Raw genomic sequence first — 16,147 nt, forward strand, 5'->3', positions numbered from 1 at the left:
ATGGTTTAGAAGCAAGCAAAAACTAAAACCAGAAGTGCCAATCCACTCCTAAAGATAACTTTTTTGAGGGGCGCCTGGGTGGCGCAGTCGGTTAAGCGTCCGACTTCAGCCAGGACACGATCTCGCGGTCCGGGAGTTCAAGCCCCGCATCGGGCTCTGGGCTGATGGCTCAGAGCCTGGAGCCTGTTTCCGATTCTGTGTCTCCCTCTCTCTCTGCCCCTCCCCCGTTCATGCTCTGTCTCTCTCTGTCCCAAAAATAAATAAACGTTGAAAAAAAAATTTTTTTTAAATAAAAAATAAAAAAAAAGATAACTTTTTTGTAAAACATGTTGCAGATAGGCAGGACAACCCAAAGTTCTCTTTTGCCTTATGAAGAAGAAAAAGCACTATGAATAAAACATTAGCAAATAGAAGTAAAAGCATAATGACACCCTCCCCTTCTTTTGGATTGTTTTTTGTAACAAATATTTTAAAAAAATCATTGCATGGGTGAAGTTAATACGGACAAGTGGATATGCCAAAGTTGAAAAGTAAGGAAACACTAAACACCTACGTTATGCCAGTTTCCATGTTACATACACTTACAAAAAGTTTTTTAATCTTTCACTTAAACCTTTTGAAGGAAGTGTCATAATTGCAAAACTAAACACAATCTAGAGAGTAAAAACAAGCAAATAAAAACATCTAAATTATACTAAGTAAAAACCACCCCACTTGATTCTCAAAATTGACCTCAAGTTAATTAAATGACTCAGATTCAGAGCAACAGTTGGGTAAATTGTAATTTTTTTATTGGAAAACAAATATACAACTTGGAATGGATTTGAGGCAAATTGTGCCATAAGCAGATTTTCTTTAAGTGGCTAAACAAAGTTTAAAAAGCAAGTTAACAATAAAAGAAAATGTTTCTGGTACAGGACCAGCAGTACAAAAAAATAGTGTACGAGTACCTGGATAATACACCCGTTTTGCAATAGTGCAACTTTTTAAGTACATATTGTTGACTGTCCATAGTCCACGCAGAGTTACAACTCCACACTTCAACAACAACATGCTGACAATTCCTAAAGAAAACTACTTAAAAAAAAGGCATAACCCAGATGTTCCCTCGTTTGACCAACTCCATCTAAGTTTAGATGTGCAGAAGGGCTTAGATATATCCAGAGTAAGCCACATGCAACATGTTACTTGTTCATTTTTCTAAAATAAGGTTTCAGGACAATGACAGTAAGATAAGGGAAGAAAACATGGAGGAATAAGTCCTAATTACTATACATGCATATTTTTTGACAGCAGGGGGAAACCTTTTACAGATAAGTTACAAACAAAGAAAAGGCAAATAAACAATTTTGTACAAGAAATTTAACACATTCTGTACAATGTCTTCACTTTGCTGTCATCATTTGTACAAACTCTGAAAAAGAAGAAGCACACAAAAAGTGTCAATGGCAAAAGACTGACAAAACCAATCTTATTACTCAATATCTGAACAGTCTCCATTTCCCCTTTCTTTCCTCAAAAATACCGTATGGTACAGAGGAAAGCTAGTTTACTTAGACTGTCAAGGCTGGAACTCCATAAACTAAAATTACTAAGGATCATTAACCAATAAACCAAATTAATGCTTTTAATAAGCTATTGTAAATAGAAGCATTCTTGCTCTTAAGTTTGGTATAACATGGTAATTTTGAATGGAAGCATAAGTAAACAGTTTTATACTAAAGCGAATTAGAGGAAAAATAAATCCAATGAAGGAAAGTCACCTTAATTTCATTTTGAGGATCCTGAAATAATTTTAAAGATTTTCAAACTGTTCTACAATCATTATACAAAGATCTATTCAGCAGTCTGCAGTACAGTGCTTCTCAAACTTTAATGTGCATATGAAATTGCCCAGCAATCTTGTTAAAATGTAGAGATACTAGGTATATGGATAGGACCAATAGTAAACCGTTCTAAAAAAGTTCTCAGGTGACAATTTTTGCCTAATCTATAGAAAACACTCTGAAAAGCTAAAGGTTTATAAATATAAAAACCCATTTTATCATCTTTATGAGGGGGGGAGGTCCCTAATTTTGACCTATCAGATACCTAACAAACATCAGTAACTTAAAATCAAAGTGCAGAAGGAGGTAGTGAAAGACTTACCTTCATAGTTTACTTGACCATCACCATCAATATCTGCTTCCCTGATCATTTCATCAACCTCCTCATCTGTTAACTTCTCTCCCAGGTTTGTCATCACATGGCGAAGCTCTGCTGCACTAATATAGCCGTTGCCATCCTAGAAAAAATTTAGTAAAATAAGTAAAATTACAGACTCATAGGGAAAAAAATACACTTTAGAAATATATACCAACTAAAAACAATCTATAGTTGAACTATAAATTAAAGGTCACGGAGGACAAAGCAGGATAGCCTACACTGAAATCACCATTTCTTAGTTCCAAAGTCAAGTGATGCCTTCTTGCCAAGAGTCATCCTCAAAATTTAACAAATCCAATCCTTGAATACCTACCTTATCAAACACACGGAATGCTTCTCTAATTTCTTCTTCACTGTCTGTATCTTTCATTTTTCTTGCCATCATTGTCAGAAATTCCGGGAAGTCAATTGTGCCATTTCCTGAAATGGTTTGTTTAGTTGAAATATTACAATAGGATTTAAATAACCATCTTTGACTCCCCCTCCCCAAATAAACCCCCAATTAAAAAAAATTTACCATCAGCATCTACTTCATTAATCATGTCCTGTAACTCTGCTTCTGTGGGATTCTGCCCAAGAGATCTCATTACAGTTCCCAATTCCTTTGTTGTTATAGTTCCATCACCATCCTTGTCAAATAGTGAAAAAGCTTCTTTGAATTCTGTTTTAAAGAGAGACCAATCCAAATGTACAAATTAACAACAATAAAAAGTAACCTCCTAAATGAAATCAATTAATCAATTCTTAAAAGCAAAGATATATATGGAGGTAGCACCTGAAATCAGCTTTTGATTCCTAAAGAATTAGGTGGGAAGACCCTGTGATATTTCAAACATCTTTAGCTAATCATACCAATATGTTGTTCATATTGACCTATCAGCAATTTTTTTCACCTAAAATCTTACAGAGAGAGCTCCAATATCGAGAACATTTAAGAGTCAAAATTATTCTGGATTGAAAGAATCAAAGCTTCTCTATTTTCTACTGAAGCTCCAAATAGAAAAATAAGACTATGGTAGCTAGCATGTGTTTCCATAGAGCAACTATATGCATTCTGTCTGAAGTAATCCTCAAAAGTTAAAATTAAGCCTATTTAAGAACCTACTAATTTAAGAACAAAAAAAACTTTAAACTTCAGAACAATATGCAATAGGCTAGTTTCCTTTTCTGAGATCTAAGGAACTATCACCAAATAATCTATAATGATACTAACAATAGGATGATCAAGATATGAATGGTTAGTTTTAGCTAAGTATTGTATTACTAAAAACAAAGATAATTTAGACCTTTATTTAGAATATAAAATCCCAAGGGTGCCTGGTTGGCTCAGTCAATTAGATTGTCTCACGGATTCATGAGTTCGGGCCCATCAGGCTGTCTGCTATCAGGGCAGAGCCTGCTTCGGAAAACTGTCTCCCTCTCTCTCAAAAATAAACATTAAAAAAAAAAATTTATATATGTATATATAATATCCCAAACTTTTAATATAGTGAAATATATTATCTTAGATCTTTAAGATGTCTTGTGAAATTATGTTCCTTTTAACTCACCACTGGATTACATAGAAAGCTGTTGGAACAACAGTCCAGAATACCTGGCTTCATCATTTATTTTATAAACTAAAGCAGAGATTAAATTTGGTAATGCAAGATCATATAAATGAGCTAGTAACAAAACCAGTATTTTCCGGTAGGGTACTTTTTAAAAAGGTATCAGACCCCATCAGCACGCAAATCCAAAAGCAGTTTCAAATTTCACAGCGCTAAGTTCCCGCAAAATATGTATCCATTTGAAAATGTGTACCTAACATGTTTTAAGAAATAGTGTGCTTCCCTCTTATATAATCCCATGTCCTACTCCTCCCAGTTTCAATCCATCATAATCTCTTCACTGGTCTCAACTACTCTTCCACTGATATCACCATTAACATATATCATGTGTCTTAAGCTTAAAACTAAATTCAGGGGCACCTGGGTGGCTCAGTCGGTTGAGCGTCCGACTTTGGTTCAGGTCATGCATGATCTCGCAGTCCGTGGGTTCGAGCCCCGCATCGGGCTCTGTGCTGACTGCTCAGAGCCTGGAGCCTGTTTCAGATTCTGTGTCTCCCACTCTCTCTGACCCTCCCCCGTTCATGCTCTGTCTCTCTCTGTCTCAAAAATAAATAAACATTAAAAAATAAATAAATAAAACTAAATTCAAACCCTGTATTTTCTCTTAGGTGCCTGCCCTTATCTTCCCCCAATCTTGGGAAGCACCATCACTCACATTTCTTCTATGAATCCACTATTACAATTACTTCCAGCTCCACTCATCAGTTGAAAATGCCAAGTCTACCAGTAACGATCTAGTTGCCCAATCGAACAACTGTGCTTAAGTATGTGAGGCCATATAGCATAGAAACTAAAAAGCAGACTTTGGAACTCAACCACTTGGGTTAAATATCAGCTCTGCTACTTACTAGTAATGTAACCTTAGGCAAGTTAAGTTACTACCTCAGCTTCCTCCTTTTTGTTAAACAGGAATAAGTGAACCTACTTACTAAGTTTATGAATTTAATTGATAAGCATAAAGCACTCAGAGCTATGTCTGACAAGTGTCAAGAAAAAGATGATCTCATTTTCCTGCAGCATCCAAAACACTGAAAAAATTCTAAACTTCTCTTGGCTTTCACAACAGTACTTCAGTTTACTTCCTCCTTACACTGTCAAAGGCTCTTGCTCCCATTTATCTCTCTCACATGTAGATATGACCAATCTTCTTATCCCTTTTCTTCTCTCTGGCCATTTCATTGATGCCCACTTATAATGAAGACTTCTTTAGCCTACTGGTCTCTCTCCTTAACATAATACAGTAGTTCCCCCACCCACAGTTTCACTGTTGTTTCAGTTACCAACAGGAACTGCAGTCCAGAAACAGGTGATCTTTTTGGCATACTGTCAAGTCAATAGCAGCCTAACACACTACATCACAATGCCTACCTCATTCACTACACTTCATATCATCACACAATAATTTTATTATCTTACATCATCATAAGAAGGGTGAATACGCTATATGAGAGACCACACTCATGTTAACTTATATTACAGCACATTGTTATTATTGTTACTGTTGTTCATCTTTTATTGCACCTAATTTATAAATTAAACTGTATCATAGGTATGTGTGCATAGGAAAAACTAGAGTTTGGTACTGTCAGTGGTTTCAGGCATCCACTTGGTTCTTAGAATGTATCCCTCCCCACCCTATAGTACCTTTATTTTGGACTTCCTAAAAGACATGGCCCCTGGCTGACCCCAAGTAAGACTTACAAAAAAGAATTCTATATTCCCCAGCAACCCTAGGAATGCAAGCAGAAGACATTTTTAACTCTTTCCCTCTGAACACTGCTTCATTCCTTTTACATCTCTACAAGACATTATCTTGTTTCATGGCCCTGTCATCTTTTGCTTAGACCATACAACAGCCTTCTAACTGGATTCTTTATTTAAAATTACCCACAGAGGCACCTGGGTGGCTCAGTGGGTTAAGCATCAAACTTGGGCTCAGGTCATGGTCTCACAGATCAGGAGTTCTAGCCCCCCCATTAGGCTCTGCGCTGACAGCTCAGAGCCTGGAGCCTGCTTCAGATTATGTGTCTCCCTCTCTCTATGCCCCTCCCCCGCTGTGTTCACTCTCTCTCTCTCAAAAATAAATACTAAAAAAAAAATAAAATAAAATTACCCACACAACTATCTGGTGCTATTACTACTTTTTTAGATTACCACATTACCTTCTTCTGCTTAAAATCTCTTAACTGTTTAGCTTTAGACCAAGTTATCACTGACTAGTTGGGTAATTTACTACATTCAGTAACAAGACAATTCCATTCCATTTAATATTGTTTGTTTTCAGACAAACTCCCCTTGTTTCAGAAGCTTAGTGGCAAAGAATTGATTTTTACAAAATTAGCATACAATAGATTAACTAGATTGACTCAATGACAAAAAACAGATCAATAAATCCCACAAGTAGTAGAATTTGAAGACATTTCCATTTTACTCAGGTTGTCCCCCCTGCCCCAAGCAGGACATAGAAATACTGACTAGAAATGCATAAACTACTAGGGTCTGAACACATGGCATCTATCATCTAATAACTTAAGTCACAAGAAAATTATCTTTATGTATAGATGTACACCATTCTAAACAGAAATTCCCATGAATGACTTAAATCAAATGCCTGTTTACCAACTTCCAAGTATTTAGAAAATTCTGAACTTAATAATCTCACAAAGGGCATGTATCAGACTTTTGTTGGCACTACGTAAACTAAGATTATTATTTTTATCAAGTAAGTTTTACCCCTACACTGGAACTTCAAAAAAGAAAAATTCTTGTTAGGTTTTTCTTATTAGTCCCCTAAATGTCAAACACCAACAACTGACATCACGGCAGGGTCATTCAACAAAATTAACTTGTTAGTAAGGTCACACTGGACTCTTCTGGATTGCCTTTTAAGACTAGGTAATGTGAACAATTCCAGTAACTTCACCTAAACAAACGTGCTTTTTCTACATTAAGTTATTTGCTGTTAGAATTTCTAAACAAATCTGAAGTAGTAATGGTTATCATATGGAGATAAAAATAGCTTAAAAAGTACCTTAGTATATTCAATGTTGATTTATTTATTAAGCTTGTTAACATTTCATTTTTTGATAAGGACTCTAAAATGTTACTAGCTCCCAGTGATTACAATTTATCAGGATAAAGAAAATAATTTGCCTCCACCTCAAAGGTGGACATTAAAACAATCAAATTAGGAGGAAGGGATTTTCGAAGGAAGCAGAATAACTCTTAGGATACAGTAGATGGTGTTCTGGAACATGTTTAAAGTGTATCCATTCTTCAGTCCTTACTATGTGGGAGGCACAGGGGATATAAGAGGCAACAAAAAGGTCCGTGATCTCACAGGGTTTTATTTTAGTAGAATAAAAGCATTGGCTTCTCTAAAGGTTCACTAAACCTGGGGTCCAAGGAATGGTTTTAAAAGCCTAGGAAGGGGCACCTGGGTGGCTGAGCTGGTTAAGCGCCTGACTCTTGATTTCAGCTCAGGTCATGATCTCGTGGTTTAGGAGTTCAACCCCCACATCGGGCTCTGTGCTGTCATGATAGTGTGGAGCCTGACTGGGATTCTCTCCCTCCCTCCCTGCCCATCCCCTGCTTGTTTTCTCTCTCTCTCAAAATAAACAAACAAACAGAACAATAAAAATAAATAAAAGCCTAGGAAAATGCAGGGTAGGAACAGAATCTAAAATATAAAATAGATTTTCTCCCATCCCCACTGGAAATTTAATTATATGATGAAAGTCAATGAAAAGATCACATTTATCCTAAAGTGAATGCTCCAGTGAACTACTGCTAGAATTCTTTATGAAAATGCTATCAGTCTTTGAAGACTGATCCTCATCTATTTAATAGAAACAAAGTATTTTGTTTTGATAATTAGTTGTATGTGTGGTTGGGAGGGCAATAATGAGCCCACAGGTATGTGACAGATACCTTAAATGATACATTTTATTTATTTATTTTTTTTTTAATTTTTTTTTCAACGTTTATTTATTTTTGGGACAGAGAGAGACAGAGCATGAACGGGGGAGGGGCAGAGAGAGAGGGAGACACAGAATTGGAAACAGGCTCCAGGCTCTGAGCCATCAGCCCAGAGCCCGACGCGGGGCTCGAACTCACGGACCGCGAGATCGTGACCTGGCTGAAGTCGGACGCTTAACCGACTGCGCCACCCAGGCGCCCCAATGATACATTTTAAAGTGAACATGCTGTGTTATATACAGCAGGAATAACTATCTGACTAGGAATACCAAGAAATGAAAGGCAGACAGGGAGGTAAATGTATTAGAGAAGAATTTAAGACCGGAAATATTAATTAGCCCTTCAGATCCTAAAGGAGACATTATTAAAAACAACAACACTACTTTAGAGTAATTTACATTTCACGGACACATTTAAAATAATATAAATGAACAAAGAAACTATTTCCAAAGCTCTGCTTGACTGCTTCAGCACTCAGTACATGCAATTTATCAATCCCAGAAAGCAATTCTCAGATTTAAGTCAAATTCACAAAAATAAGTAAAAATAAAACTTACTTATATATTTGGTCCTTAATGCTAAGGAGCTTTCTACTCTACACAGTCCTATGAAATAGTATTTGTGATGAATGTTTGAGGAGACTAGTGATTTCTGGGTCCTCCAAATTTGTGTTTACATTGGTGGGGGCTTACTTTAAATGGGATATATAGTGGAGTTCCAACTGGGCTTCTCAGTTTTCTCTAGCATTAAAAAAAAAAAAAATGCTTTAGCGATTTGGAACACTTCAAACTTCTTGCCTACCAGGAAAACTGGTAGTTAAAACTGCTTGATACTTGTGTTAATAAAGTCTGAAGAAAGTAAAGGAAGAGTTTGAAAAGCAGTTTAACACTACAATGAATTAAAAAGAAAAAAAAATCTTTTGCTAGTTTCTCCAACATTTTGATGTTAACCAGCCATCACAAAGTGTTAGAATAAAATCAAAAGTACCAATATTTAATGTTACCACATAAAGACAACATGACAAGTTTCACGTAACAATTTCACTTATTGCCATAGCAAGATTTAAAAGCTCATTTCAATAGCTGTTACTGTTCTTTAAGAGAAAATTCAACTTATTACACATTTGTAAAACAGAATGATTAACTTTTGGATTTAAGTCTTTCTCTAGAGATAATGGTTATCTCCGATTGATCCCATGTGCAATTCTAAGGTTAAAATATTAGCTACTTTAAATTGGGGTAAATTCAATGTTCCCATCCTGATTCAATATTTCAAATTACCTATTAATTACTACTTGGCTCTTTTCTTCTTGTGAAGAGTAGTTTGGAGTTGGCAGTGTTAAAAACTACCCAGAATTCATGTCTGAAAGATAATCTTCAAGAAAAACAAAGACCACCACCACCAAGCTCCAAAGTATATACCCACATAGCCAAAAAACTTGCCTTAAAAAAATTTTTTTTAATGTTTATTTTTGAGCGAGAAAGCACTAGGTGGAGAAGGAGCGGAAAGAGATGGGGGACAGAGGACCCAAAGTGGGCTGACCCAAAGTGAGCCTGATGCAGGGCTCGAATTTACCAGCTGTGAGGTCATGACCAGAGTCCAAGTCTCAGACTCAGCCGATTAAGCCAACCAGGTGCCCCAAAAACCTGCCTTTATTTAAGGTTAGCCCCATACATCTTTCACAGGCAAACGTACCTTCTCATTTGACAAAGCAGATTCAATTACTATGTTACGTTACACTCATTTTTACTATCTACTGCATAGAGCAAAGCAAAGTGAGTGTGTGTGTGTGATAATTTTTTTTAACGTTTTACTTCATTTTTGAGAGAGAGGAGAAAGAATGCGAGCGGGGCAGGGGCAGACACAGAGAGGGACTGAAGATCCAAAGCGCACTCTGTGCTAAGAGTGGACAGCCCGATGAGGGGCTTGAACTCACGAACTGTGAGATCATGACCTGGGCCGAAATCATACATTTAACCGACTGAGCCACCCAGGCACCCCCAAAGTGAATTCTTTCATACAAGTAACTTATTTTGAGGTTGGCTATTCACTTTATAATGAAATCTAATGGGTACAATTTATTATTTCTTACCTGCAATCTGCTCTTCAGTCAGTTGGTCAGCCTACAAAGAGATCACAGAGATAGGTAAGTGACTTCAGAGTATACAGATTAGCAGTTAAATTAAGAAACAAGTTTTAAAACTTTCAAGTTTCACCTTGTACCATAAACTGCATTTAGTCTAACATTCCTTAGTATGAGCAAGAGAGAAAATGCATGTGAAAAATGAAAGTGTCTTGACCAAGTTTAATATTTAAACCAAGCTATTATTTCAGAATACATATTGAAGTCCAAATTTCACAAAAACTGAGGGGGAAAAAAAGCAATTTGGCATACTAGAATACTAGAGAGTTTAAATGGAGTTGTTATTCTTCTAAAGCAAGGATAGAATCCAACAAAAACATTATTTCTTTTCTCAAAATTAGGATACCTAAACTTAAGCTCACCTCCTCTGTTAGATGAAAACCACTATTAGAAGAAATGTCCACTGAACCAAAAATAATGTCCAAGGACTACATTCAAAGTTATCCCTATAAAAGGTTAAACACATCATTTGGACATGAAAAGGATTTTCCAAACCTTAAAAAAAAAAAAAAAAAAAAAAAAAACTAAGTGAAAATCCCATCTATTATAAAGATAAAACTCCAAGCTGTCCTAGTTGAGGCAACAGGAACGCTACCAGTTTTTACTTCTCCTCACCTGCCAGGCAACTGCAGGGAATCCAGGATTCTAACCACTCGAACTACATTATTTACTAAATGTTAAATCCAGCTATCCATTTTCTCTTGACTTTTAAAACCCCAAAGTGAACCTAAGGTTTGTGATTTTTTTTTTTTTAACACTGAGAGGAGTTACTTATTTTTGCTTAAAAAAAAAAAAATGCCCAGGCATTTGCTAAAGTCCATTATATACATGGTTTTTATTCAATCTTCATAATAACTCTGTATTGGTATCATTCTTTATCATACAGATAGGGAAAGAGGTTCAGGTTAAATTTCTGGGAGGAGTACAAAATTAGTACCTAGTAAAGTCAGAATTAAACAAAAGGTGTTAGACATACTCAATACCTCTAAGTTTTAAATGCAGAGTACCATAATTTATAAACATATCTAAAAAATACCAAGGCTTCTTGTGCTTCATGTGGCCTTCATCCTCGAACATTTCACCACTTACTAGTACATAAACCCATGAAACAACCCATGTGGTACTGAGAAGCCAGAACAAGAAACTACCTTCTAATATCCTTACCCATATGAAATCAAACATTCTGTGATTAATCCATTCTTTTACTGGTATGAAAGAATAAACACTGCCTGGTTTCACTCTTTTAAAGGAACACAGCTCTGGAAAAAAAATAACTTGATATAGAATAATAGCATCACATTTTTTCTAGTGGACAGCATGACAAAATGTGGGAAGGACCCAGAAAGCTTGCAAGTTTCTCTCCCTGCTCAACAGTTTTCATTTGACCTCAAAGCAAACTCAACTGGTTTCTATTTAAAAAAAGAAAAAAAGCCAAAGGTCTGGTATCTTAAAATTGAAGAGGCAATAATTAAGCTCAAATGCATAAGTTGAAAAAAACCCCAACTTTTATCCTTCCAAATCCCAATCTTCCACCAAGTATCTGATATAAAATCAGTCCTATGTTGTTTTCCCTATGGATTAAGACTTAAAACACAGTAAATCCACTGACTTGGTGTTTACTTTGTTAGAGACTATAAAGGATTTACTTCTAATCCGATCCCATTTTGCAGGATTTCTATCATTTATGAAGAAAGGGCAGAGTAGACAAAAAAGGATGGCGTTTTGAGTCATTGGACTAATATCCTAGAGCTTTGCCACTTAATAGCCATGTGACCTTGGACAGGTTACTCAACTGCTCATAGTCAATTTCATCTGTACAATACCTACCTTACAAGGTTATGGTGCACAGTAAGAAACTATGTGAAGGGCCAGCCCCAAGAATTCAATGATAATTATTTTATTTATGTTAACTTATCGAAAAACCTACAATGTTAAATATGAACCTGACTACAGTCAACTTCCACAGACAGACATGCATGGCATCATCATCTCGTTACAGACAGTAGCAGGGCCTTCATTAAAGATCTCACAGACTGTATCATATGCAGGTATTTTGAAGTCTATTTTCGTCCGGCTATACTTTGTCTTTTATACCAGTCATCTTAACTCCAGTCTATATTACCAGATTACTTCTTATGAAATACTTTGGAGGATCAAAATATACATAAGCACGTGTGCTTCTCTTGTCATGTAATATGGAGATACCTATTTAAAATTTATCCTTTCTACAAAGTTAAGTTCAAAATGTATTATTGCCACATGGAAGTTTTTTTCTTAATTTTACTTTTCCCATCCATTTACAATTAAAAGCACTATATTGTAACTCGGCATTCTGTTTGATAGTTTATTCCTTAAAGCTTATTTGTGAATTTTTCTAAGAATGTGTTTTCTTAGAGGTAGAAAGATGACAAGATGGCATGGGGCCATTACATTTTGTTACTCAGCCTTCAAAGTGCTCCTGGATTTTGCTTGCATTGTTTCATGAAACTTAAAGAAATTTTCGTATTTACTACTAAACCAGAGTTCAAGCTTTTAAAATAAACTTTATCAGCAACATTCAGATTAAGGCCTACTAAAAGCAAAAATACACGACTCCCTAGCACTCTAATTTGTAAGCCTTTTCCAACTACATGCAAATAAATCTGGTTCTTATTTCTGTCTATGGAGAATGCCATTTTCTTAGAAGAACGAGAAGAATTATACTTTTGGGAAAACTCAAGTTCATTAACATGTGTGTTTATCTCAGTAAAGTGAAGAACAATCCACTAGAGAGATGACTAGTTCTTACTCCTTTATTTCTACAGTTGATAGAATTTCTACTGTTCTGGTCACTACAGAGAAAGCTTCCAGGCATAGCACGCTCTCAGGTTCCACATCAGACCTACTGAAGTACAATCTGCATTTTGAAGAACCACAGGTGATTTGTAAACATTGAGAAACACTAATCTAGACTAATGTGTGACCTGAAAAGTGAATGTTTTATGTACCTACTAAACATTTCCTAAGTGGCATTCAAAAGTAGACATGGATACTCTTGGAACTTATCTAGTGAATGGCAGTTTAAAAATAATCCAAAACTCTTATTTGAATAAATAGACGAATCCATAGGCTTAAAACGGAACATAAACTTCTAGCTTTCATTCATTCCTCTTAATTCCAAGTTTTACTTAGATACAACAAAGGCTTACTAAGTTTTTTCTACATTTCAGAAGTCAGGGTATTTATTTTACCTGTATCAAAACAGTCTTTAAATTATTTTAGTAAACATATAATTCTGACAGAACAGTACTATGTAGCATCATATAAAGAAACCACTAGAACAAATTATTTCACAGAAATTAGGGTCTTTACTAAAGGTCTAATTTGATCATTATAACTAAATCTAGAAACTTCTATATATTTTAACAAGGCCATAGTGGATTTCCTCAGTTTAACAGAGATGCCCTTGCATATTGATGCAATAATGATTATTTAAACAAGCACAAAAACTTTCTACCTCTTCACATCTTTTACTTATCAGTTGGGCCCCAAGTCTTCTTAAAGCAATCCCCCGCCCTTTCAATGAGCATGTATCAACTACATATAAACCCAAGAACTATGGGAGCAATCTTACTCCGCTTCCACACAAATTTTTATTCTATAAGTTGATGAGTCCTAATTTTAAATCTCCAGGTTTTAAAATTATGAAGTTACCTTAAGACAACTTCCTAATTAATTAACAATGACGGTCAATAGAACGCACCAATAGTGTAAACAGGAACTACAAAAGCTTATCCCTGGCATAGGACCATGAAAGCGTACATACATAACAAACTGCATGCATTACCAAGAAAATCTATTCGAGCTCCCGATTCAATGATTAGACTGATTAGGAAAAAACTTTACCATTCATTTGAAAACATTTTTAAAAATTTACCCCACAATTTAGAATCTTGATTACATGCATATAATGTACACCTTGTTTCACCTAAAAGAGTAAATTCAACTAGTATATTCAAATCCGGAATAATTTAAAATAATCACAACAGAACCAGTGCATCAAACTTAAATAATCACTCGTTTATCCAAGGTGAACTCCTCGCCCCACACCCATACAGGCTGGAGGTTTCAGTTGGCAAGAATTCCCAACTCCTGCTTAAGATGTCACCTTGCCTTCTGGACACACCCATCGCTGTAACCACTTGGCAGACGTTAACACAAAATAGGTATTGCAAATTACCGCCCTCATTAGATTTTTTTTTTTTTAACAGGAAAAAACCAGGAGTTCCGGTCTCAAGTGACAGGAAAATACTTTTAAACTTCCCTGCTCCCCCCGCCCTCGGTATATTCTTGTTATCACTACCGTATTTGATACCCATTACTGAATAAACGAATTGAGCTGCACGTTAAGATGGTCTGGCAATTTCTGTAAGGAAATACGACTCATTTTCAAGGGGGTGGGAGCGGGGGCAATTCTGTGCATGTGGTTCTTTGACATTAGGAGTGCACGTGAGTACTCAAGAATAGGATATAGACACTGGCTCTTTCCAACTACTGCGGGAGGATAAAAGCGACTTTCAACAGAACCGCAGTCACCCCAAAGCTTGCTTTCCGTAGGTGAACAGGAAACGCCTTTCAGATCCAAGCTGGAGCTGATGACTTTCTCTAACAAGAAGACGCGCACTGTAAGGATGCGACAGACTTCAGGTATGCAGCTCATTTCAATGACAAAGCCACTTAGAAAAAAAATTTGCTTTCAATTGTCCAGCCAGGGGTGGTGGAAAAGGCCCAGAGCCCAAATGGAGCGGAAAGAGCAGGATTCAACGAGCTTCCTTCTCGCCACCAGAGGGGGATGGGAAACTGACGAGGCCGCCCTCCCCCACCCGTCCCCAACCGGCGGGCCCCGCAGCGCCGCGGGCCGATACCTCCGCAGCCCTGCAGGTGCCAGCGCAGCAGCTGGGGCGCAAGCCGAGTCAAGCGGGCGGCGGCCGCGGCCCCGCCGCCCCGCCCCCCGGCCGCTCCCCGCGCGGCTCCGGCTCAGCCCACACAGCGCGCCGCGCCCACTCGCGCGGCCCCCGGCACCCCCCCTCCACCGGCACGCGGGGGATGCGGGCTAACGGCGGCGCTGGCGCTCACCCCGGGCCTCGCGCTCCCTCCCGCCCCCTCGGCGCATGGCGGCCGCAAGCGGACAAAGGCGCTTCCTGGCGCCAGCACTAACCGTCCGTTGGGCTTTTGAATCCAACCCCAGGACTGACCTTTCGGGATGCCAGACCCGAGGCTTTTGCCCCCCACCCCCTGCCCTTCCACTCTCTCGCCTCCACCATGTGCTGGGCTACCCCTCAACCCGGATCTATGATCCTCACCCAGCCAAGCCCCTGAGGAGCCTCGCTGCCTCGTAGGCAATGCTCCCAGCCCCCAATTCGCCGGGGGACACCTCCCTAAGGAGGATAAGGATGGGGGAGCACCTGCGACGCAACCGCCGCGGTGCCCCCAGTCTCTTTCGCGCCATCTCTCTGGCAAAGACCACTCCTGATGGGTGTGGGGGAGCAGAGTTCCCTTTCTTTCACAAATTCGCTTCAATCTCGCCCCCCCCCCCACCTCAGGCCAAGCGTCGGCAGCTTAGCGACGCACTCACCATGCTGCAAGCGCTACCGGTCTCCGAGAAGCGACCACACAACCAGTCAGCTCGCTCGCCCTACTCGGACTAATTCTCCTCCTCCGCCCCCAGCGCCTCATAAACACCTCCCTCCGCCAGATCCCTCCGCCGCATGCCAGATAACGGAACATCGCAAACGAGTCCCGGCCAACCCCCTCCTCTCTAACTCTTTTCAAGACTGCTTTATCCATTGTTATTTACTCGACGAGGCAAGAGATAAAGGGAAGCGGGCGAACGAATGACGTGAGTGGGTTTCACTCCCCAGCCAGCCCGTTAAAAGGCCAGTGGAGTCGCGCTCGAAGGGCCCTACTTTGCGGCGCGGAGGAGCATCGTGGTGGCGATTTGTAGCCCGACGATCGTTGAGCCGGCCTCCGATTGGCTGGTTCGTACCTGCAATGCGTCACTCGAGCTCGCAGCCGCCGCCGGGACGCGGTGCGGCTTCTGCCGTTGCTGGTCTGGCCGCGCTGTCCTGGCAACTGCGCCAGGCGGCAGAGTCGCTTCCCTTGCGCTTGGCTGGAGAACCTTCCTCCTCCACCCATCCTTCTCTCCCACACTCACACACACACTTTCCCGCCC

General features: G+C 38.8%; 1 protein-coding gene across 1 annotated transcript; it reads right to left on the reverse strand.

Moving 5' to 3' along the window:
• Positions 1-769: 769 nt before the first annotated feature.
• Positions 770-15,637, reverse strand: CALM2 (calmodulin 2). The gene is made up of 6 exons (XM_047068396.1): positions 15,551-15,637; positions 9,886-9,916; positions 2,723-2,866; positions 2,519-2,625; positions 2,149-2,284; positions 770-1,414 (listed from the first exon to the last, which is right to left on the reverse strand). Exons 1-6 carry the CDS (start codon positions 15,551-15,553, stop codon positions 1,386-1,388), a joined length of 450 nt encoding a protein of 149 aa, XP_046924352.1. The 5' UTR covers positions 15,554-15,637; the 3' UTR covers positions 770-1,385.
• Positions 15,638-16,147: the final 510 nt, after the last annotated feature.

This window comes from Lynx rufus, unplaced genomic scaffold (genome assembly GCF_022079265.1).
Source record: "Lynx rufus isolate CCGP_SWC_20201006 ecotype Redwood Valley unplaced genomic scaffold, mLynRuf1.p SCAF_8, whole genome shotgun sequence".
Classification (NCBI taxonomy): domain Eukaryota; kingdom Metazoa; phylum Chordata; class Mammalia; order Carnivora; family Felidae; genus Lynx; species Lynx rufus.

What these genes read in the sequence shown, in the direction of transcription:
- CALM2 (XM_047068396.1), bottom strand. An exon ending in GACTGAAGAGCAGATTGCAG is followed by an intron (nt 2,867 to 9,885) that starts GTAAGAAATAAT and finishes TCTTTAAAACAG; the next exon opens with AATTCAAAGAAGCTTTTTCA. An exon ending in TGGTCAAGTAAACTATGAAG is followed by an intron (nt 1,415 to 2,148) that starts GTAAGTCTTTCA and finishes CTTCTTTTTCAG; the next exon opens with AGTTTGTACAAATGATGACA.